This window comes from Cornus florida, unplaced genomic scaffold, assembly GCF_030987335.1.
Source record: "Cornus florida cultivar Cherokee Brave unplaced genomic scaffold, ASM3098733v1 CherokeeBrave_3.0.0_Hap2_Chr01, whole genome shotgun sequence".
Classification (NCBI taxonomy): Eukaryota; Viridiplantae; Streptophyta; class Magnoliopsida; order Cornales; family Cornaceae; genus Cornus; species Cornus florida.
The window spans coordinates 106,028,253-106,046,254 of record NW_026775571.1 but is presented as its reverse complement, the minus strand read 5'-3'; the positions used below and the strand labels follow the sequence as shown (position 1 = coordinate 106,046,254).

General features: G+C 35.6%; 1 protein-coding gene across 1 annotated transcript; it reads left to right on the top strand.

Moving 5' to 3' along the window:
• Window positions 1-6,498: 6,498 nt before the first annotated feature.
• On the top strand, window positions 6,499-16,794 carry LOC132311984 (U3 snoRNP-associated protein-like EMB2271). The gene is made up of 7 exons (XM_059810183.1): window positions 6,499-7,093; window positions 8,001-8,343; window positions 8,909-9,133; window positions 10,231-10,456; window positions 10,795-10,967; window positions 15,236-15,301; window positions 16,228-16,794. Exons 1-7 carry the CDS (start codon window positions 6,651-6,653, stop codon window positions 16,303-16,305), a joined length of 1,554 nt encoding a protein of 517 aa, XP_059666166.1. The 5' UTR covers window positions 6,499-6,650; the 3' UTR covers window positions 16,306-16,794.
• The last annotated feature ends 1,208 nt before the right edge of the window (window positions 16,795-18,002 follow it).

The following is an 18,002-nucleotide window of genomic DNA, read 5'->3' as shown; positions in this document are numbered from 1 at the left end:
ACTTATTATTAAAACTTTATTATTTGTAATAAAGCTTATTATAACCAATTTAAACATTTTTATCGTAAAAAAATATCTTTTTTTTCATACAATATATATTGATGAAAAATTAATAAAATACTTTTAAAAAAATACCTTCTTTTCATGTAATATATTCATTAAAAATCAATTATTTAAATAAAAAAAAAATTATACTAAATTTTTTTATTTAAAGAATTAATTTCAAAATTTTAAGGTTAAGTTATGCAAATTTAATGGATAATATGTAATCAAATAAGTATGAATTTTTTTTATAATTTATTTAAATAAGAAAATATATTAAATGTAATTCAATAAAAAGGGCATTATGGTCATTTAATGAAATATAGTATAGGCATTGGGGTATGTTGCAACAAAATGTGATAGTTTAGGGAGTTTTATGCACAAAATATAGTTCATAGGGTATTTGCAAATTCAAACATAGTTCAGGGGAGTTTTTTACACTTTACCCATATATATATAGATATATACTCGTATTACTATTTCGTATTACTATTCATTTCAATAATAAAAATATACAAATAATAAGAAAGTATAGACTGTTATAGAGAGATTATAGGAGTTTGGAATATTAAAGAGATCTCGAATATTAAAGAAGATTGTAGAAGAATATTCATTTCAATAATAAAAATATATAAATAATCAAGAAGTATGAATTGTTATAGAGATATTATAGGATTTCAGAATATTAAAGAGTTCATGGATTGAAGAAGATTGTAGAAGAATATTCATTTCAATAATAAAATATTTAAATAATAAGAAACTATTGACTATAGGATTCCGGAATATTAAAGAGTTCATGGATTATAGAAGAATATTCATTTCAATAATAAAAATATATAAATAATAAGGAAATATAGACTGTTGTTGAGAGATTATAGGATTCCCGAATATTAAAGTGTTCGTGGATCGAAGAAGGGTGTAAAATAATATTAATTTCAATAATAAAAATATATAAATAATATGGAAGTATAAATTGTTATAGAGAGATTATAGAATTATGGAATATTAAGGAGTTTGTGATTGAAGAATATTGTAGAAAAATATAGATTTTATAAATACCTATATATTTAAGTAGAAAGTTCTGATTACTAAATTTTAATTATGGATTATAATACATCTTAACCCTCTATCAACAAGGATGATATCTATATATATACACATGTAGGTTAACATTTGAGAAATTTTAAGAGTGAGTGGAGTGGATGAAACAAATAAAAGATTTTAAGGGTGAGTGAGTGAAACAATTCAAACACTAAGTTTGGTAATTGAATAAAAGTTTGTAGGCACATGAGTAATTCCATACTTCAATTGTTTGTCGTACACCAAACAGAAAAAGTATGAATTGTGACAATGTATTTAGAAATGGTATCTCACTTTTGCTTTTATAGATGGTTTGATGTAAAAATGATCCAAAGTTAGTATTACAATTTTGATCTCATAGCTTGCTGGGGGCAAACAGAGGATGCAAATGATGATTAATTCATCATCAAGTTTAATATGATTGCAAAGCTTTACTTCATATTATATTAAAGAATAAAATATGGTATTAGTTCTTCATGTTTGGAATCATGTTTAACTCATCCCTGGTCATTACTCTTTCGATCATTTTTATATTCTGAACTTCCCACAAATATGTTTATGGCATAAGATAATAAACAAATCTCTTAGAGCATCTTCAATTCACCTATCATATGCCAATTCAAAATATAGCAAGTGGGTTAAAATTGAGCCCTCCAATGGACTGCTATATCACCTGTCAAAATTTGTCTTTGCCATTTTAGGTACCAAATCTAACAAAACAAATAGCAATAGCTATTTGCGTTTTGTTGCCTGCCGTGTCTCTCTCTCTGTGTGCCAAAATCGACCGTCTCTCTCTCGCTTTGCCAAAATCTGCAACAACCGTCTCTCTCTCTCATCCATCTGCAACGACTGGCCATTATTGATCTTTTGAACAATCTGAAATGATACACCAATATGGGTTTTGATATAGGTAATAGGTTTTGAACTTTGGATTCTTGTAGACAGATAGATAAACTGAAATATATGGGTTTTGAACTTCTGATTCTTGTAGATTTTGTAGTTTGCAGTTACAGAGAGAGAGAGATAGGGCAAGTTCTCAAAGTTGAGAACGAGAATAGAGATAGAGGCGAATGGGGAGGCTGAAATGATTTGCCCTAAAAATATCTATATTTTTAATAATAATATAATCAAATATATATAATATATATAAATTTCTGAAAAAGAAAAAAAAAATGATATATAAAAATTAATTCACAAATAATGGTAAAAAAATTATAATTTTTTTTTTTTTTTGGTCCTTTTTTAACCAGATATATTAGATTTTTGCTTATTTTTAATTAGGTTTAATTTTAATTTTCTTCTAATGTCTATAACTTGACTTGGAATGTGCCTAATACTCATATTAATATTATTGATGCCAATATGAATGGTGGAAATGGTAGTTGAAAAAAAAGGGTGATTGTGTCAAAAAATAACATTTTGAATGAAATGCACCATTGGAGTAGAATTGCTAAAATGTAACATTTTAACACTGTAACACATCTCAAAATATAGATTTGGCATGCGAAAATGACTTTTAGCATTGGAGATGCTCTTAGGTATAAATTCTACATCTTCATAAAGAAGCGTGACGCAAGCAACTTTCGTCAACAACCACTTATCGAAGTAGCAAATATTGGCCTTTCATGTCCTTCATTATCACAAACATTCCCCATTTACAAAACGTCAACAAAAATCATCTTCCATGTCCATTCATGATCCATCATGGTCTTATTTGAACTACCAAATTAGTAGGTAATTGCTACTAGCAAGCTTAAAATTGCAAAGAATGATGAAAGGAAAACACATGCTTTTATTGGGCGAGTTGGGATTCTACAACTAATGTACTGTATTCAACGTATCATTGCTCATACAATTGCGTGTCTCCACATGTGTAAAGTACGTTAAGCAATGAATATTTTAAAAGAAAAATTATATATATATATATATATATATATATATATATATATATATTATGTTGTTATATATAATTAAAATAAATCACTGACATAAACTTTGAAATTTAAAATCTGATACAATTTTATTTATCTTTGGCAAAAGAGTAAAAAAAACCTCTAAACTATACCATTATTGCATAATGCCCCTGAACTATACCATTGTTACAAAATACCCCCTTATAGGCCACCGGAGGCTAATTTTTTTGCCAACAGAGGGACACAATTACTAATATACCCTTACTTGATAATTTATTATAAAAGATATAAAATATCATGGGTACAAAATATCAATAATGCCCTCATATTTTTTATATATTTTTCTTCATCTTCCATGTTGTCGATGATTGTTCAGTGTGGCGCACTTGCGCAATTTCTTCGTCCCCCTCAACGGCGGTGGTGAGATCGGAGTTAGCTTCGAAACTTGGGCATCTGAGGTGAGAGGTATGGGCAGATGAGTTTCATGAGACGGTGATGACTAGTGAGAGCTCGTGAAGAAGCCATTGATAGAGCTTCCGAGTGATTTCGGTAATCGTCTAGTGACCACACAGTCATCTTCTCACTCAACGGAGACCTGGAAACCTCTATTGACAGCAACCCACCTCTCTTAAACCATTGGGTTACTAACAACCCTTACCACATCGGCGACGAAAAACAATCAACGGCGCGTTGAAAAACTGTGTGGTAACAAAGTTTGATGGCAACGTTGACCGCTTTAATCAACTGATTAATCTCATTTTCGATGTCGGATCAAGGCATCTTGTGAATGTCCTCGATGCCGAGCTTCGATAACCCTAACATCGACAAGCTCTCCTCCAAAACTCTCTCTGGCAAGTACTGTACTCGTGTGAGCACTCCTTTCCGAATCCTGTAGCCACCGTCCGCTTCGCGATCTCGTGCAAATCGTTTATCATCCCCGACAAGCTGCCTCGCTCCATCAACGATTTGAACTTGTCCTCAAGCTGAAACATTACCTGCTAGAGTGGATCGTCGGCGCGATCGAGACAGGCGGTGAGGGGCTTATCAGAGGCCATGGGAGTCGAGTCACGAATGGCGGCGAACAATTCGTCGACGGTGTCGGTCAGTTGTGGCGGCAATGGTGCAGTAACTGAAGTTGTATGTATTACTGTATTCATGGGCGGAGCTTTTAATGGGCTAACCTGGGTTATAGCCCAGGTTCAATTTTTTTATTTATAAATATTAGTACTATTATTGTTATCAGCTTAGTCCATATGTAATCAATTTTTAGTACTACTCTTTCCTTTTCTGATAGCCTAATCCATAGTACTACTCTTCCTCTTCCTATTAACCCAATCCGTATGTGATATGTAATCAATTTTTACTACTCTTCAGCCACTTCCTCTCAACACGTGGTGCTATTTTTCTTCATAGGGTTTGGCCTGTTTGGGGGTCTAGCACGGAAATTGCAGAGACTTGAGAGGAGGTCCAATTTCTCATCTTTTTGAACAAATATATATAAAAAAATCAGTAAAGAGAATACGCAAAAGAAGAAGAATCTCATTGAGATCAGGAAACTCTATTTACAATGATTTTTAATTTTTATCCCTTGAAAAACTTAATTTGATATATGAGAACTTCGTCGTTTTTTGGTCTATTTTTGAATATATATAACATGTCTTTATCATAAGAATTATTGTGTTCATTTTCAAATTTTCTTATTATCTTTAGCCCCCTACTTTGCAATCCTGGCTCCGCCCCTGACTGTATTAGTTTGATTTTGTAATCATACATATTGAATTTCAATTGACTTTGCATTTTAGTGGTTATGGTTGGTTTTGAGTGAATTTTTCTGTGTGGTGTTGGTTGGTAATCCTTTTATTCAACAATACTACCGTATACTGCACCAGTCTCAGTAGTGGTGTTGCCAGCAGCCTCGTTTGGGAAGATGAAGAAAAAAAATCATAAAAGGGCATTATTGAATTTTACATCTAGATATTTTTTATATTTTATAATAAATTAATAAGTAAGGGTAAATTTAATAATTGTGTCCTTCTGTTGGCCGAAAATTAGCTTCCGTGACCTTTAAAGGGAAATTATGCAACAATGGTATACTTTAGGATTTTTTTTTGCTCTTTTACCTTTATCTTTAGGTGTAGGTATCAAATTTTACTTATAAAATGAGACTTGAAAAATTACCTATTACATTCTTGTGAGTTCAGTTAAAACTTTAATTATATAGATTGCCCATTTGGTACTTGATACAAAAGGGACAAATTTGTATCTATCATCTTCCTTGTACCACTTTGATGAAAGTTTTGAGTTTAAAAAGTGTTCTAAAAATAAATATATGTCCACATTTAAATTAAAACCCAAGGTGTACAATTAATTTAAATGTGGACATATATTATTAACGAAAAATGAATTTATAAAACTATATATTAAACAATTAATTCTCAAAAATAAATATACAATAAATTATAATTTAAGCAAAAAAAAGTTAAAAGAAAAAATTGGTCACCATTTGAAATATACATATATACTTAGGATAAATTATTCTGACCTCCTTTAAAATTTATCCAAATTACTGCGGATTAAACTATTTGAAAAATCATTCTAACACTCCCCTTCAGAGTTAATCCCATTTGTTCTCTTTAGTTGTACCTATGAAAGTACTATTTTGCCCTCAATTGTAATAAATAAAATTACTTTACACATTTGATGTCATCAAATAAATAAATAAAATTGCTTTTTACCCTTATAACCCTAAAAGCCTCTTAATATCTCCTCCAGCCAACCAATGACCATCGTTTTCTTTTATCAATCGTCAGGTTCACTCTTCAGAACCTCTCTCAGAGAAACTTGTGTTCAATCCTCAGTCAATGATCAGAACCCCTCTGAGATAAGAGTTAAAAGTTGAGTTTGTGTAAGGCTTAGAGTTACTAATGTCTCAAACCCAAACTCAACCCTAGTTTAGTTAGGGTTAAAAATTTTCAATCCAAATCATGCTAATTGCAAAAATATTGTCTAAGTCCATGAAATATTCAAATTGAGATGGGTTTTGATTCGATTGGCTCATTCAAATTGCATCCCTACGGAAAATAAATAAATTGTACTAATTTGCAAAATTTGACAAATGGTAACCAATTTGGTTGTTGATGGGTGGTTATTTGCAATGTGAGAAAGTTACACCGGAGTTTTTTAATCCATTTTGCCCAATTTTAAACAAAAATTACTTTGCCTGACCAAACCTCTTAAGATTCCTATCAATTGGGCTTTGAAACAGCCCATTCTAACACCATAAACTGACAGAAATGTCCAAGCCTATAAATATTGGGCTGATAGCTGCTCAATCAGACAACACAAACTTTGAACTTTCTACGTCAAAGCCCATAAAATTGGGCTGGGGCGGTCGGCCCAGGCCTTGCAACACTCTTCCTTTCCTACTGCTAGAGAAACCATAACCTTAAACCCTAATCACCTCAAACCCCAGCACCTACGCTCTCTATCTCTCTCTCTAAAAAGCTAATAATCTCACACCTAGCAACTCCCCACTCTCTGTATAAGCACACACAGATGCACACAGATATATAAATATATATTGCAGTATTCAAATCTGAATTCTCTAGCTCAATCATGAAGAACAAAAACATCAAGAAGAAGAAATCCTCAGCTCTGAAGGGAACGAACAAGGGCACTAAAAGGTTTGCAATCAACCAAGACCCGTTTTTTGACACCGAACCCAAACGCAGAAGAACATTTGAAGACGATGAGGATATAGAGAGCAGTGCCGAAGGTTCCGAAGATTTTGATGACGAAAAACCTTATGGCGGAGAAGACAGTGCGGCGGAGGAGTCGGGAGAGGAAGAGACTGCGGCGGAGAAGAGGAAGAAGGTGGCGGAGGCGTATTTGGAGAAGATAAGAGCAATAGCGAAGAGGGAGAAGGAGGAAGAAGATGAAGAGAGAGAGAGTGGTGAGGAGGGGGAGAGAGAAGGTGAGAGGGACTCGCTGGTGGCGCAGATTTTGCAGCAAGAGCAACTCGAGGATAGCGGACGAGTTCGGAGGTCGATTGCTCTAAGGTATTGTCCTTTTTCAAAGCGAAATTGAATGAAATTGAATGCAATTTGTGGGTTGTGAGAACAGAAACACAAAGTGTGATTGCTTTACACAGGCAATATAAATGCCTGTAAATGCTAACCAAGCAATACCTTGAATTTTGTATTATTCAACTAATATTTTCTGTTTTTTTTTTTTTTTTTTTTTTTTTTTTTTTTTTTTTTTTTTTTTTTGGGTTGGGAATAAGAAGTGATTGATTCTAACAGCAAATGCTTGAGTTTGACATCATTTCGTTAACAATTCAGTATGATATTGCCAATGTTCCATAACTTATTTCTCCTGAACCCCTATGGATAAAGCCCATTCAACCATTTCCAATTGTAGTTTATCTAAAACATGTTTTTACTGGTTAGTTACTAAGGCCATTACCGGGTGCTGGTCTGCTTAAACAAGTGGTTGGGTTATTTTTTATTTTTTTATTTTTTTATTTTTGGGTTGTTGCACAAAATGGTTGCTCTTACAAGTGTACATCCTGGCTGCAACAATGCACCAAGTTATGGCATTGGTTCCTGTAAACAAAATTTTTAGAATTCAGCCCAGTCAATGTTCTGTTTCCTCTCTCCCTCTTTCTCTCTCTCTCACTTCAAAAGCAAACACAAACACAAGTTTCTAGGTTAGTTTGGTTTGTGCAGTTTTGCAATTATACCTGTATATATTTGATTTATTCTCATTTTTGGAAAACTCTGTTTATCTATGCTAAAAACACTCTATTTAGATCTCAATATAATTTATTTTGTTGTAATTATTACTCCGTATAATTTTTTTTTTTTGGGTACATTATATTGTGAGAACATATTTCCATGCTTGAATGTGCTTTTGTAAGGACCATATTTTGTTTTTGTTTTTACCCTTGGATACTTATCAATTTAGGGTTCAAAAGCCAGAAGCTACTGATGGCTTTCGGGTATTAGGGAAGCATCGACAGTCAGTTACAGCCGTAGCTCTATCAGAGGATGACTTCAAGGGTTTTTCAGCTTCAAAGGATGGAACTATTGTTCACTGGGATGTAGATCATGGGAAAGGAGAAAAATACACATGGCCTAGTGAGGAAGTACTGAAGTCTCACGGTGCAAAGGATCCACAAGGTCGAGCTAAAAAACACAGTAAACATGTTCTTACCTTGGCTGTTAGCTCTGATGGTCGTTATTTGGCAACTGGAGGCTTAGATCGTCATGTTCATTTATGGGATATCCGTACGCGAGAGCATATTCAGGTAAATGCAAACCAATTTGTCAGTGCTGGAATATATGCAAGTCATTTCTGAAGTAAATAGTTTGAAATATTGGGTTTCAAATTAACAACATAAAATTTGGTAACCAAAGGACTTGTAGCCCAATGGTATAATCTCCCCATCTTCAAAGAGGAGGAAAGGGGTTCGAGCCTGGGTGTGGGCAGAAGAACTTTTTATGGAATGGTGTGATCTCTCTGTCCACAAGGACATTTCATTGTCAGAGTATTGCCTGTGCTGCACCTGTAGTGCTTGAGATTCATGATTTGGCATCCTTGTATATCTGTTTGGTTGTATCATATTATCCAGGCAGTACTCTTACGTAGATGAAACAATCGACATTTTCTTTAACTGAAAGTGCTTAATTGGTATTAGGTTCTTTGCAATTTTTCAATGAGTCAACTTTGCATAGATGAATTTTTAAGAAAACCCTTAAAAAGTGGATCTCTTGAACATAAGGCGCAACTACAGAGCTATCGATAGATCCTTCTTGATTATTTCCTTATGTTTTTTAGTTCCTATTCTAACTTGCCATAAATGTGATTTACAGGCTTTTCAAGGTCATAAGGGACCTGTGTCATGTTTAACTTTCAGGCAAGGAACTTCAGAACTGTTCTCTGGTTCATTTGATCGAACAATAAAGATATGGAATGCAGAAGACAGAGCTTACATAAACACATTATTTGGTCACCAAAATGAAGTGTTAACTATTGATTGTTTGAGGAAAGAGCGAGTGTTGACTGTTGGTCGAGATCGAACTATGCACTTGTGGAAGGTAAGCTGCAATTTTATTTTTCAAGGTACACTTATTGGTGTCCTTTAAAAGAAACGGCAACGGCAACCACTTGTGGTTGTTATTGTCTTTGTTGTTGGTATAGTTTATTCGAGTTCACTGGCACTATTTATGGTGACAATTAAGAGGTATTATTTTTAATTTGGTATTGTAAATGCACTGCTTCCTCTAACTGCTTATAGGCAAAGTGATGGGTAAACCGTCATGAGATTGCCCCCTTCTCCACTAAATCAAGGCTCTCGTTTGATATTTGAAATGTGGATCACCTAGAAGGGAAGTTCTTACAAACTATCATTATAATTGTTGCTTAATGTGTAGTAGTGTACCCTTCTTCTTTTTACTCCCATTTTTTCCCCCGTCTTTTCAGTCTTCAAGTCATACAGTGGAGGTATCCATTCCAAGTAGTCATGGTCCATCTTGCCTTTAATGTAGGCATGATTATGTACTCTAAGTCGTCGTTACAACCGTGATTCGAAGCCGCGGACCCAGTGCAATGAACTCGGGGCCGTATAGGGCTTAAATTTCAGAATCGATTATCATGATTGTGAAATTTTCTCAATCTTGCACATCATGAGATGTGCTGACTTGGCTGATTCCCAAGGGACTTGGCCGAGACTCGTGTGATTATTATTCTAACCTATATATCAGTATGAATTGGACTTGGACTCAGCCGAGTTTGTTATGACATGACTTGGCTGATTCGTAGAACTATGGTACAGCCACCCCGAGACTTGGCCGGTAAGCTAGTGTCACTTAGAGATTGCTCTGATTGTTTTAACGCATTTTCCTTGTTCTAGTGCCCAACTCGCCAATATTTCTTTTTAGTGGGACATCAAGGCGAAATCCTTTTTACACTTGTATGGGCTCTCGAGATTCTTACTTCTAATAGATATCGGACTTCACGTGTACAATATCTGATGTACATATAGGTTTTTTCTTTTATTAGTGACATGCTAAAGGTTGATTGTTTTGCCCTTTCTCGCAATTAATATATAATTTTTGAAGAATATAAGCTTGTATATTCTTCTTAATAATGGCTTATTTACTACAGGTATTTACTTTTCTATTTGGTAAAATAGGTCCCTGAGGAGTCGCAGTTAATATTTCGTGCTCCAGCATCATCTCTCGAGTGTTGCTGTTTTATCAGTAATGATGAATTCTTATCAGGCTCCGATGATGGAAGTATTGAGCATTGGAGCGTTCTACGAAAGAAGCCTGTTCACATCGTTAAAAATGCTCATACTTTGTTGACTTCTCAGAATTTGGAACAAAGAGATAATGAAGGATTATCAAATGGACACAGAGGTAAAATTGAAAAAAATTATAATCTTACTGCTCGAAGGTTGCACTTCATATTGATGTTATAATACTCTCACTTACAACTTGCTGCACAAGCTTAACTTTTTGTCTCTATTATAAGTTACCTTTTGGTATTTAAATGTTGATGAGCATTATTTTTTATTGCAAGAGATACAAGCAAACTCGAAAAGATTAGTCTTCCATATAGCATTAGATTAGAGATAGTTCCTATATTATCAATGCCTCTCTGTGCGTGCTCAGGTGCATGTGCAATGAAGTTTTACATCATCTTTATTATAATGGTCAAATACTGTTCTGATGAAATGCTTTGTTCACCCTTGCAGAAAGTGGCATTAGTCCTGAAACCTCTTGTTCATCAGCATACTCGTGGGTTAGTTCCATTACTGTATGTAGAAACAGTGATATTGCTGCGTCAGGGGCTGGTAGTGGTTCTATTCGTCTATGGGCAATTGAAAATGAGTCCAAAGGCATCCGGCCTTTATTTGAGCTTCCAATGGTAAGCTTTATCAATTTTGAATTATTTGCTGATGTTTAACGAATGCATTAAACATGATCATATGATATCATTGCTCCTAGTTTTTCATATTGGAAACATTTCCCACTAGAAACTCTATTTTTGTGTTGTGAAGTGTCTAATTAATAAATTTCTCTGAAAAGACACATTAATCTGATCTGTAAAAGAAGAAAATAACTCTATTCCATAAGGAGATGAAATTAGCTTCCATATTTAGCCTGCAAGAAATCTTTAGCGAGTTTCAGAATTTTTTGTAAATCCATGTTCTATTAATAGACATCCCACAAGTTGTCTTCTCAGGTTATTGAATACTAAAACATTAGCTGAGTTCATAAGCCTGGTTATGTTCTATAACTACTGGAAAATCTCCCTTGCTCTGATCTGTATATTCTGAGTTGAATTTGCCCTTATTTATTCTATGCTCAATTGCTCATGGTCATAAAATCCTGAGTTCAAAAGAAGTGACAGCCAATTGAGCCTTTAGGAGCTTATGGTAGTCACTGTAACTGTGTGGTAAAAGGAGTCCGTTGTACGATCGCCAATACATAAGGGCAGTATGACATAAAGATTAACAGATCGCTCTTAAATTAGATTGGTGTCTATTTAGATCTGTTAGCGTGTAGTTTATGTGGAAACTAGATATATGCTGGTGATACGTGGACCTAGAGGCTAAGTTGGACAAACCATATTATTGTAAAGACATCGCTCTATTTCATCCAGCATGCAAGCTTTCGCATGGTCATGTTGGTCCATTCTGATAGCAATATTTTTTTTACTTTTACCTACCCCTCTGACTAGTTATGTGGACTCTTCTATTTCCCTTACATACCGGTGTCGACATGACACAACATTGGTGTGGATATTGGTACGTATCTGACACATGAACCTAAATCAGATATCTTGATCATTCACACGGCATGATTTTTTTTTTGATAAGTAAGATTTTATTAAAAACGCTCAAAAGGGGAGCGAAGCCTATAGAAACAAAAGGAAAACAAAAGGGCCAAAGGGCGCCTTAGACCTTCAGAGAGGCCAAGAAAACAATAATTTCCTCTATAGATCTATAATCTCTCCCTGAAACCCAACAAAAAAGAGTAGAAATAACAGAGAACTTAAGCATAGAAACAGGCTTCTTTTTTCCGTCAAAATATCTCCTATTTCTCTCAAGCCAAATACACCACCGGATACAAATCGGCGTAGCCCTCCAAGCGTCCCTAATGCCAGCCCCAACAGAGACGCTTCTCCAAGCCTTAATCAACCCTCTAGAGGAAAAAGGCATGGCCCAATGGACCCCAAATAATCGAAGCATCAAATCCCAACAATCTTTGGCCATGCTGCAATGTAAAAGGAGGTGATCAACAGATTCCTCATTACATAAACACATGTAACAGTGATTGACCACCACCTGATTCCTCCTCCTCAGATTATCCTAGGTTAAAATCTTACCCAGAACAGAAGTTCAAGCAAAAAAGGCGACCTTGCGGGGAGCCTTGGACCGCCAAATAGACTTCCAAGGGAATGGATCTCCATGACCAACCGAAAGACATCTGAAAAAGGACCTAACCTCAAAACGGCCATACGAGTTAGGAATCCGAAACCACCAATCCGATTCCCCAAAAGAAATCACTTGGCTATACAACAGCTCCAGAAAACGAGAAACATCCTCGATCTCCCAATCCTGAAAATGCCTCTTGAACTGAACATCCCAAGACATAACAGTCAACAACCATAGCCTGTCGATGAGAAGCAATCCTGTAGAGCCATGGGAACACTAGAGCAAGAGGGAGTTCCCCACACCAGAGATCCTTCCAAAAACTAATCCTCCTTCCATCTTTAATACGAAAACGAACATGCTTGCAGAAGTCATCCCAACCTCTCCGAATGAAATGCCAAACTCCCACCCCCCTTGGACCACGCATCACCAGAAAGCACCACCCACCACGACTTTCCCCATATTTGCTAGCAATAACTTTCCTTCATAACCAATGCCTCTCGATCCCAAACCTCCATAGCCATTTACCAAGGAGAGCCTTATTAAAAGGCAACAACCTCTGAAACCCTAAGCCTCCAAACCGAATTGGACGGCACACTTGATCCCACCGAACCAAGTGAAACTTGAACTTTTCTCCTTTCCCTCCCCAAAGAAAATTGCACTGTAATCTATCAATTCTCTCAGCCACTGAAGAAGGAATCTGAAACAGAGATAAGAAGTATGTAGGAAGGCTAGAAAGGGTGCTCTTAATCAGGGTAACCCGACCCCCCTTGGACAGGTACTGCTTTTTCCAACCCGCCAACCTCCTCTCGACTCTGTCCACAACCAGATCCCAGCTCCCCACGCATCTCGAAGGGGCACCCAAAGGCAATCCTAAATAAGAAATGGGAAAAGAGCCAGTGCAACAACCAAGGATCTGAGCCAACAACTCAATTTCCGGAACATCCCCAACAGGCACAAGAAGACTCTTACCAACATTAACCTTAAGGCCAGACACAACTTGAAACCAAATCAGAACGCATCTCAAAAACCTCAGCTGGGACGCTTCTGCATCACAAAAGACAATAGTGTCATTTGCAAACATCAAATGAGAAACCTCCAATTGACTAGCAGCATCCCTACCCACCCGAAAGCCTCTCAAAGAACCCAACTCCACAGCCCTCTTCAGCAATTTGCTAAGAGCTTCCATCACAAAAAGGAACAGGAAAGGGGAAAGCGGATCCCCTTATCTCAAGCCCCTCGAGTTAGAGAAGAAACCCGTCGGCACTCCATTCACAAGGACAGAGAAATGAGCGCTAGAGATGCAAAAAAGAATCCATCTCCTCCACCGCCCACCAAAACCCATCCTCTCTAATAGGTAGAGAAGGAAACTCCAGCTCACATGATCGTATGCCTTTTCAATATCCAGCTTGCAAAGAACACCCGGAGCACTGCTGCTCAAGCGGGAATCAACACATTCACTAGCAATAAGAACTGAATCCAAGATCTGCCGACCTCCCACAAATGCATTCTAAGAGTCAGAAATGATACCATCCATCACCTTCTTCAACCTAGAGGTCAAGACTTTCGCAATCAGCTTGTAAAAACAGCCAAACTAATAGGGCGGAAGTCTCTAACATCCATAGCCTCTCCCTTCTTCGGAATAAGAGCAATAAAAGTTGCATTCACATGGCATGATTGAAGAAGAAAAAAATCAAATCTAATAGCTGAGATGAGTTATGAAAATCCTTTTCTTTTACCACATACCATTTAATTGAGTATCCTCTTATAAAACAACAACATTAGGCATTAACTATAATAGAACATTTAAGTGCATTTGAATGTGTTGTCTCTGTGAAGCCATATCCAACTTTTGGACAAATATTCCCGTATCCTAAGATTAGGGCTTGAAGAGGCCCAACACTTGGACACATACACCAACTTTGGAGTTTGGACACGTATCCCTATATCCTAAGATTGGGATTTGAAGAGGTCCAACACTTGGACAGAACACCTGCACCCAATACACTTACCCGATAACATAGAATTTGTGACTGTGATGAGCCTCGCACTGATATTAGTTTACATGATAAAAGTAGTTGTACTGATGAATGCAAAATTAATATTTTTGCCGATTTCTTCCGTTATGGTGGGTAACAGAATTTCATTGAAAAACGCATCAAGTCAGTCAGATCCATTAGTACCCTCATGGGAAAAGTGGTTCTTAATAGGTTCGTTACAACAAAAGATTGATAAAAACAAATCGAATTGATAACTCTAGCTGTTATTCTGTAGAGTTTAGTTATAAATTTTTGGCAAGAAGTTTTTTTTATCGTCTCATGAGGAATGGGTTATAAATTTTTGGCAATAAGTTTGTTGTCATCACACGAGGAATGAGATGGATAAAAAGGTTACCCTTTCATATTGACTTTTGTTTCAAATATTTGTTTGGTGTGCAGTGAGCAGTGGGTTAACCAATGAGAATGTCCCTGCATAAATACCACTGCTATGTACTTATCAAAAAATAAATAAGTAATACTAGTGCTATGGTACAATTGTGTTCTGGCTTGGTGTCTTGTCCTCAGAATTCAGAGTAAGGCATTTTTGTACTCTCGAATATGAAAAACTTGGACCCTGTGATCTGCGAAAATTTTCCTTTTTCCTGTTGTGAATGGTGTGAATAGATTTTTGTTTCACCATTTAAATGGATGTAAGATTGATTGTGTCAATGTCTATGTGAATATGGTTTTAATGCTTCCTGAATTTTCTTGAACCACAGGTTGGATTTGTAAATTCATTGGCTTTTGCAAAATCTGGACAGTTCCTGGTTGCTGGAGTTGGGAAGGTGAAGTGGTTTTCCATCTTTTTCTTTTTCTTTTCTTTTATCATGTCATTTAAAAAATATATATATTTCAGTCTTTACAATGACAAATATTATTTCCATTGTTTTCATATTTCAGTCTTTATAATGACAAAAATATAATTTCCATTTTTTTCATGTTTAAATTTGCTGTATAAAATTTCAATATGCATGTAACTCGAAATTGGATGATATTCGAAACTGTGGCATCACAAATCAAAGGTTGAATCAAATTGAAATTTATTTATAAATTTAATAGAATATTGACTACATCATTAACTATAATAGAAGAATAGTTGATTGTTTGGAGTGTCACCATTCCAGTCTTAAGCTTTGAAAGAGAAAAAGTGAAAGAGAGATGTTGAATCAAAAGATACAGACTTATTTGTATACTTGAGTACTTAGGATTGCACAAGGGTAACAGGCTAACCCACAGGCTAACCTCTAATCTGCCTTGATGAATTCATCTAGGTTTTAGATACCTTAAAGAAGCTAGTAAAATGAGTAATCTCTCCTCGCTAACGACAGATCTGAACTAAGAGATGATGTAGAATTGGACGGAAGGTACAGTTGAATTGGAGGACATGTGGATGGTATGTTATACAAGCCTGACATGAAAAGGGATGTGTATGGGTTGATATGCTCATTGTCTTATCCAGAACCTTGCAGCCTCACCATCCAAGTTCCTGAAGAGCCTTTCGAGAACCTTGTCTAAGCCCTAGGGCTAGTTTCATATTTATTACTTGTAAATCCTTGTATCTTACACTTAAAATGCTTGGTCTAAGTACCTTCACGTTGAGAAATAATTAGCCAATTTCTAAGAGCCTTCTTTATAAACTTTTTAATTTGCAACTATTTTTTGATGTGATAGTGCCATTGTTCTAACATTGTAAGTATTACCTTTGGCACAGGAACCACGTCTAGGAAGGTGGGGATGTCTACCTGCTGCTCAAAACGGAATTGCAATACACTCCTTGAAGCTCTCATGAAATTGGGCAGAAAAAATGCTCTTCAATTTTGACTGACCAGAATTGAACTCCCATCGGAAAAGAATTTAGCATCTGTGCATTTTTGTTGTCTCTGTGGATTCATCAACAACAATTTAGCATCTGTGCATTTTTGTTGTCTCTGTGGATTCATCAACAACGGCAGTATAATTGGCCCTCCTGAGTTTTTCTTTATTTTTGTTTTGTTTTGCTCGTCTTTTAATTCGGCCCAAGTAACGAGGGAATACATGTGGAGAAGCTGATAGCTCCTGTGGTAGAAATTTTCTTAGTCACTTGGACACGGTTTCGGGTCTTGCGCAGGTGAATTGTACTGCTGAGTTTGTTCAGTATTAACCCTACATTAATATGAAAGCCTTGAGAGAATTCCTTTTTCTTGTTTTGATACCATGAAAAACAAAGGGTATTTAGTATGGAAACAACTCTACGAGGAATAAGTATTTAATTTACATAGTACGGAGTATTATTCTTTTATTTTTTGCTTATTTCTATATATTTGGAGTAAATTTTAAATTTAATACCAGATGGCGGTATTATCTTGTCATTCTATCCTTTCAATTGTACTTAATCTTAATCTGCAGGCTTATGGAGCCTAAAATGTTTAGGACCGGATCTGTAAAACTCTTTCTTTAGCTTTTGGACTAATTCTGATTAGTTTCTCTTATTTTTCATTAATAGGAAAAAGAAATTTGATATTGCTCCATATATATGTCCATTACATTTTTATATTTATATGTACGTGGATTGCAATTCTTTTCGGATCCAAACATTTCGAAGTTGTATTTCAACAGAAAACCTAATCCGAGTGCTTCAGTTGTCATCCATGCCCACATACCATATCATGGATATTCCTTCTCCTTAAGGTAGAGAATGGTGCACAAAGTGTGATCAAACATGTGCTGTTTAGTACTGTGAAGAATTTTTTATTTGGAATGATTAAAAAATTGTACTGGAAAGGATTTTTGATTTGGAATGTAGGATGACATCTTTAAAATTCACTTGCCAAATAACAGCTTTAGATGCACAACAATGCCTAAAATGAGGCTACTAGAGAACCTCAAGAGCATAATACAAGGTCAAAAGGCTTTTTCATTGTGAACTAATAGATGTAACAAAAAAATAAAAAAAAACATAGAAATTGTATCACAATTCTCAACGGATGACCGATTCAAATATAACAGAATACCAAAAAATAAATAAAAAAAAATCAAGTAGACATCGACACGACACAAGGATGCTTCTTACAGCTCCAAAGGTTAACAGCAGCAGATGGATTGCTTAGTGCAAGGTGATGCTCGCTAGACGATCCAATGTTTTTCATAAACAATGTTACCATGGCATTGGAAACTATTGGCGACCAACGAGTTGGGGTTGCAAGTAATGAAATGCATATATAACCTCAATAATATGAAGTGTTACTAAATAACGTTTTCCAGTGTAGTATGCCTTTGATACCCAGTATAAAACCCAGAAATGCTTAAGCTGAGATGTGGCATGATAATCTGAAACAAATCTAACCTTCGACATGAGACATGATTTTACAGAAACTCGAACTCTTGTCATCAAGCATTTACCATTCCACCTAGTATTAGTAAATAAAACATGAGTATCCCTCAAATATCATACTCGATAATACTCGATATCTTTCAGTGGCATGTTTCAGTCCTCTTCCCCATTACTTA